The 6,240-nt window shown below is 44.8% G+C and overlaps 1 protein-coding gene and 1 long non-coding RNA gene across 2 annotated transcripts in view; both read right to left on the bottom strand.

Annotated features, from left to right (window-relative positions):
• Positions 1-1,933: 1,933 nt before the first annotated feature.
• snai1b (snail family zinc finger 1b) lies at positions 1,934-4,066 on the bottom strand. Its single transcript, XM_008413874.2, has 3 exons — positions 3,854-4,066; positions 3,060-3,614; positions 1,934-2,775 (listed from the first exon to the last, which is right to left on the bottom strand). The coding sequence occupies exons 1-3, from the start codon at positions 3,933-3,935 to the stop codon at positions 2,594-2,596; spliced, it is 819 nt and encodes a 272-aa protein (XP_008412096.1). The 5' UTR covers positions 3,936-4,066; the 3' UTR covers positions 1,934-2,593.
• A 1,078-nt stretch (positions 4,067-5,144) lies between these two features.
• The window catches only part of LOC108166430 (uncharacterized), a 4,587-nt gene continuing 3,491 nt past the window's right edge, over positions 5,145-6,240 (bottom strand). Inside the window, exon 2 of the long non-coding RNA XR_001776780.1 lies at positions 5,145-6,032. This is a non-coding gene — a long non-coding RNA (uncharacterized LOC108166430). The remainder of the gene's footprint in view (positions 6,033-6,240) is intronic.

Below are 6,240 nucleotides of genomic sequence, written 5' to 3'. Positions count from 1 at the left end.
CTGCTCTACAAAGTGATGCATATTTTGATTCAAAACCATAAGATGTTTTGTTTCTTAGTTCTCAAAGTAATACATTCTGAGTGTGAGATAAGAGAAAAGACAAATTTCATCCCCAAAGGCAACTCCTTATGGCTCTGGGACAAGCTATGATGCAGTTAACATGTCAAATGAGTTGTTTAAAAAAATATAAAAAGCAGTTAAGTCACACAAAATGACGAATACAAGTCAAATATTATCTTAACAATGATCTTTTTCAAGAATAAAACAGAATTAAGCGAAACTAATGAGACATTTGGCACTTTAATGCATCAATGGGCTGAAATTAAAGATGTTGCTTGCCTGAGAAAAATCTGTGTGAAGTTTGTCCTTTCGGTATTGTTAAAAAAAACTTATTTTCCATTTCATTATCTTTTTTTTTTTTTTTAAGCCAGGAAACACTCATTGAGATTGAAAATGCCTTTTACAAACATCCCTGGCCAGGAGAGCTGCATAAAAACCATTTTAGACACATAAACATTTAAACGCATAAATGCAGCAGGCGCAAAATCCTAAATACATTTACAGTAAGACGTTCTTTTACCCATGGGTAACTTGCAAGTTCTTTAAAAGTGTTTAGCAAGACCAGCTCCTAGAGACTCAAAGTATTTTGCAGGTAAATCCAAGCAGATGGAGCCACATTTTTTATTGTTAGGGGAAAATCTAAGTGAAAAGACAGCAGAAAGAGACGCCATCGCTCTGCAAGGCGGTGGTATTATATGTCTGTCGCTAATGGTTCAGGAATGCCAAATTAGTCAGGGGACACACGCGTCAGGCTGTGAACATCGAAATACTTTAAGGGGGCCAATATGATACCAAGCATCATTTAAAAGGAAAGATGACAGCTCCAGTGATCTCATCGCCTCGCAGCTAAAGAGTCAGACTGACTCCTACACACCACAAACCAAAAAAAAAAAAAGTCCCCTTAGCAAGATGTCCATTTAATTTCAAAAGCAAGCAGAGAATCAAGTGTAGAGTTTGTGGAGGCAGAATGAAGAAATCGCTAGGAGAAATTGAAATTACACACATCTTTTAAATTCTGCGCATTTTTCTCCAAAGTGCTCGCCCACCGCACGTGTCACGGTCGGCCCTTCAAGCGGGGCTCAGGCCCTCTTTGATTCGCTGCGAGTGCGTAGGTGTGCAGCTGTTAAAACGACTCTCACATTCACATGAGCTCAGAGAGAGAGAGGGAGGGAGGGGGGAAAAAAAGGTAGCAGTCAAATGAAAAATCCCCCCCTGATCAAAGTAAGCTTCTGTATTCAGGGGTTGTGTGTTTGCATGCGCACAGCCTTTAGGGTGCTGTTTACATTGAGCAAGCCAAGTCATGCAATCTGATCTCAAGGTTTGAACGGCGTCCTCAGACACACTGGTGCACGCATGCACCTTTCTGCACCAAGACCAATCGGGAGTAAATTCTGTTACCTCACCAAGACATGCTGGCGTCAGTGTATGTTTCTGTGCTGCAATCTAAACACAAAGCTTCAGACGGACCCATTACCAGCTGATCTGGACTGCCCTGTCTAATTTACCCGCTTTCTTTTAGATGCCACTTCTTTGACAAGAAGTGAGTGAACAAGGATTTGCACCCTTGCTTATTTGCCCATTCCCCTCCGACCCCACGTCTTTCTGCACAGTCTGCCCGCCAACCCTGCTTGCACGGTGTGTGTGCCCAGTGTTTCCCGACCGACGGGCAGGTGTGTGCAGGTGTTCTACCCATCACTCAACATCATATAAACCTCTCCCCGCTCCCCGTAGCACACACCAACCCATAAAACTGTGTGCATGCTCTATCATCCCATTCACAAACTGTCATGCATGTCCTAATGAACTCTTGTGTCAATACAAAGTCATCTGAAACACTATTACATTAAAAAAAAGGAACACACAGAAAACCAGCTGAGTTTGTTAGAAATCCTTTTATTTACAAAAACCATAGATCATGTGCCGCATGTCACCACTTTGCAAATACGCAACTTTGCAACGTTCATCTATTGAAAGTCATCTTCAACCAAATGTTTAAAAAAAAAAAAGAAAAAAAAGAGGGGGGGTGGGAAGCCGCACATCCAAATAGTTTTAAAAACAGTTTTTGGTCAGGCTCAACTGAGCTTTTATATCCTGGTGTGGTTGTGCAGCGAGGAGGGGGCACATGTTGTCTTGCGTGTGTCACCTGTCGTTGAGGTTGCAGCTAGCGCGTCTCTCAGCGCCCTGCCTCCACGGTGCACCATGCACAGACAGCTGTCTCAACACCCACACATCATGCATGTATAGCATGGTGAGGAATGACATCCTCGCGTACGCACAAACACACCCCGAGGCAGCTGCAACATGGCCGCGGTCCCGGACCGGCCGGCACCAGCGAAGTTTCCTGGGAATTAACAACGCCTTCAGCTGCCACAGAGGTCCAAAAACAATAGTGTGGTTTCATATTTGGCAATCATGAAGTTAAGGCACTTATTAAAACAAAAAACAAAAAAAAAAAAAACACAGGAATCGATGTGGGCGCTGGCTCCTAGCACGACCCAAAGGGGAGCTCCAGCTGTGTCTTCTTTAAGGCGGTCTACGATGAGGGGCAAGACCCAGAGGAGCTGTGTTTATGCAGCAGGGACATGCGGCTGAAGGTCCGGGAGCAAGAGCCGCACTGGTACTTCTTCACCTCTGAGTGGGTCTGCAGGTGGGCGCGCAGGTTGGAGCGGTCGGCGAAGGCTCGGCTGCAGTGCTGACAAGCGAAGGGGCGCTCACCTGGAACAGAGGAACAGAGGACACGGTCAGCACCAGAGCAACGCTTTGCACTCATTAAAGTCATTGTTTTTAAATGATCCTCCGCAGAAAAGAAGTTAATGCTGTTGTTTCTCATGCAGACCCACTGGTGGGGCTGAGATTAGATTGTGTCCTGCTAAGCAATTACATTTGCTCATCGGTCAATAAATATCAATGAGCACAAGGTGCAGCCAATTGCATCAACAAAGTCAAAACAGTGTGAATCAATGGGGTTGGGGGTTGGGGGGGTGACTTAAAATCTTTACCTGTGTGCGTGCGGATGTGTCCTCTGAGCAGCCAGGGCCTGGAGAAGGCTTTGCCGCAAGTCGGGCACACGCAGGGAAGAGTGTGTGAGCGGATGTGCATCTTCAGGGCCCCCAGGCTGGTGTACTCCTTGGAGCAGTGTTTGCAGTGGAAAGCTGGGCGCGGGGATCCCTCTGAGGGAACGGAAGCAGTCTGCAGTAACGGACCGCTTGGGGGGAGCTGGTGGCTGGACAGCTGATGATGCGAGAGTGCAGAGAGGCTGCCGTAGCTCTTGCTGCAGTGTAGACAGTGGAAGATGTTCTGGATGACCTCCGGGCTGGGGGGATCCGAGGTGCGGCCGCCGTCCTCTTCTTCCTCTCCGCTGCTGCTGGAGGGAGAGCTGGTGAGGTTCAGAGGGCCCAGCGGAGAGGGAGGCAGGGACGCCGGGGTGATTGGGGAGAGAGGGGCAGGCAGGGCATCGGAGCTGGTGAAGAAGGGGCTGCTGGGATGGCAAGTGAGCGCAGACGCGTTGTTTTGTGTTGGAAGTTCGGCCAGTGGAAAGCTTTCTGGGACAAAAGCTGAAAACAAAAGAGGAAGTTCAGTCAGGTGGGGTTAAACAGATGATCTAAGCTCGTTATCATTCTCGCTCTCGGGTTGCACTCTACACAGCATCAACCTTTCTCATCAACACATTTTCCAGGCGAATAGATCAGTCTTTTCACCTGCAGGCTACATTCACAACTCTTTCCTGGCTGCAGGTACTTAGATGTAGCGTTTTAACAGTGGATTTGTTGTAGTATTTCCTTTAAAAACTCACCTGTTTGACTTTCCAGATGGCTCTCTCTGTAGTAAAGCTTCTTGTTGGAGAAATACTTCTTGACGAGAAAAGATCGAGGCATTTTGAGCTCGGTTTTGTCCTCAGCCGGAACAAATAAGACTATCTCTCCACAACCAAACGCCGCCTGCGTCCCCCCGTGCTCCTGGCTTGATGGCTATTTCCAGACGGACGGAGTTGAAAACTCACAGACAACCTGCGAAGTTGCGTGTACCTCTCTGTTAAAGTTCGCCTCTTTATATTGAGGGGGAGAAAGCCGCGGGGTGGGAACGTCCCCGCCCAAAGACACACCCCTGCACTGCGGGGCGCCACCGTCCCCTCAGATCACAGGTACCCAAAGTGCCCAAAATCTGCGCTGAGAGTGTCGGCGACTGTGCATATCACCACGGCTCTACACCGTAGGCTTTTACTGAAATATGGATTTTGAATTAGGTAAAAAAATAAATCTAATTAAATCAAATTAAATAAATGACCAGATTGGAATTTTGGGTGTTCAGGAGTTAAAGCTTAAATGTTCTTTTTTACTTCATGACACAGTGCGACCTGCTGCAGTTCGGGTTCTCATAGGGACTGTCATCAAATTACCAGATAAATCACACATTCAAACGATAGCAAATTTATCCTGCACTGTTTTTCTGAAAGTGATTAACAATTAATGTCAAAATTAAAGTTATTGATTTTTTAAAAATGGGTATTCATTTCATGAGAAAATTAAAGTCTAATTTCAACTTGCGTATTTTCCCCCTAACTAGTGAAAACGATACATAAATTCAAATATAATCTACTTATGTCATATAAAAATACAAAACAAGATGCAAAAAAGTACAATCAAGGAAAACAAGTTAGCGGTCATTTGAAAATATGTGTTTTCCATAAAAATATTCATGCAAAGTACGAATTATTTTATACAGTAGCGTGATTCACTGTGGTCACATGATGTAAAACCTTAAATACCTCATTAGCCACGAATTAATTTAAATTAACTCGCTATGTTCAGTGAGAGCAAGAAATGACTTAAACAAACAAAGTATCATATTTCTAAAACTAAGTTAAGCATGCACTCCAGATAAGCCACTTGTATCACAGCGCAAACTGTTGATTTAAAAGAAGAAGAAAAAAACAAGAAAATAAAATTTCTTGCGTCATTTAGTCAATAATTTGTTGATGATCCCTTAGTCTCTGTGGGTTCTGAGCAAGTTAAGGGAACAAGTCTAAGTACTGTCTCAGGACCAGGACGGAGTGAGAAAAAAAGGAAATAAAGACACCACTAAAACAAGAGTTGATATCTGTTTAATTTACAGTTTAGTTTAGCTGGGTCAAAAATCCGGTGGGGCGTCCCCGTGCCGGCTGAGAAGTCTGAATTTATTTCTTATATTTCCAGAAAAAAAAATGTTTTAATATCAGGCTGAAAAAGGCATACATGTTTCCAACGGTCCCGCAGAGACAATCGAGCCTCTATCACTCTACACGGACACAGAGATGAGGAAAAAGGCATTTTGTTCATAAAAAAAAAAGGAGAGACAAACGACCTGTCCTCTTTAACCACTCCTCAACACAAAAAGCTCAGTTCATCCTGATCTGTTCTCCTCTCCGCTCTCAGTAGGAGATCATTCAGAGTGAATAGGAGCGGCACTGTTCTCCTGCTTCCTCGCTGCGGGAATCGAGGTCAAAAAAAAAAAAAAATAAAAAATTTAAGCGAGCAGACAGGAACCAAATGATGATGTAAAGTGGGAGCTATTTGAGCGCCTGCCTTGGGGTGGTGTGAAATTCTGGGAGGAAATGAGCAGTAAATTCAATCTGCACGTTCCGCTAAAAAAAAAAAAAAAAAAAAAAAGTTTTAATTGGGCCAGAATTTTATATTTTTCCTCCTTTTAGTTATACGTTTCATTTGAAATGATTGCATATTTCGCTTGTGTTGAGATTGCTGGTGCGCAAAGTGTTTGAAAACGCGCACCGGGTGGCTGCCAGTCATCAGAAAGGAATGTCTCAGCCTTTAACTGGAGCTATTTAGCATCGCAAAGGGAGTCAGATGCCGGCTGATGGGGCGGGTTGGTGCACCTGTCCAAAAGGCGCTTTTGTCACCGAATGCCCAAAAGTTCACACGTCGTTACGGCGCTTGTTGATCCTGACGCCACGTAGGCTGCGGGTCAGCAGGGCAGGGCTGCAGTCAAAACAAAACGGCGAAAAGCCAAGAGACACGTGAGAAAGCAATCTTCCTTCACGCTGATGATTCTTTGAGCTTGAAGAGACAACTTGATACGAGTTCTTCTGCCCGTATCACCTTGTGCGTTTCTCGGCTCCTGCATTCATCGCTGTGCGAGTGAAAACAGGTGATTAAACTGTGGTGACGATTCAATTCGTGGAGCGGC

This window comes from Poecilia reticulata, linkage group LG7 (assembly GCF_000633615.1).
Source record: "Poecilia reticulata strain Guanapo linkage group LG7, Guppy_female_1.0+MT, whole genome shotgun sequence".
NCBI lineage: Eukaryota > Metazoa > Chordata > Actinopteri > Cyprinodontiformes > Poeciliidae > Poecilia > Poecilia reticulata.
Note: the sequence above shows the minus strand (reverse complement) of the source record. Positions and strands in the feature narration are given on the sequence as shown.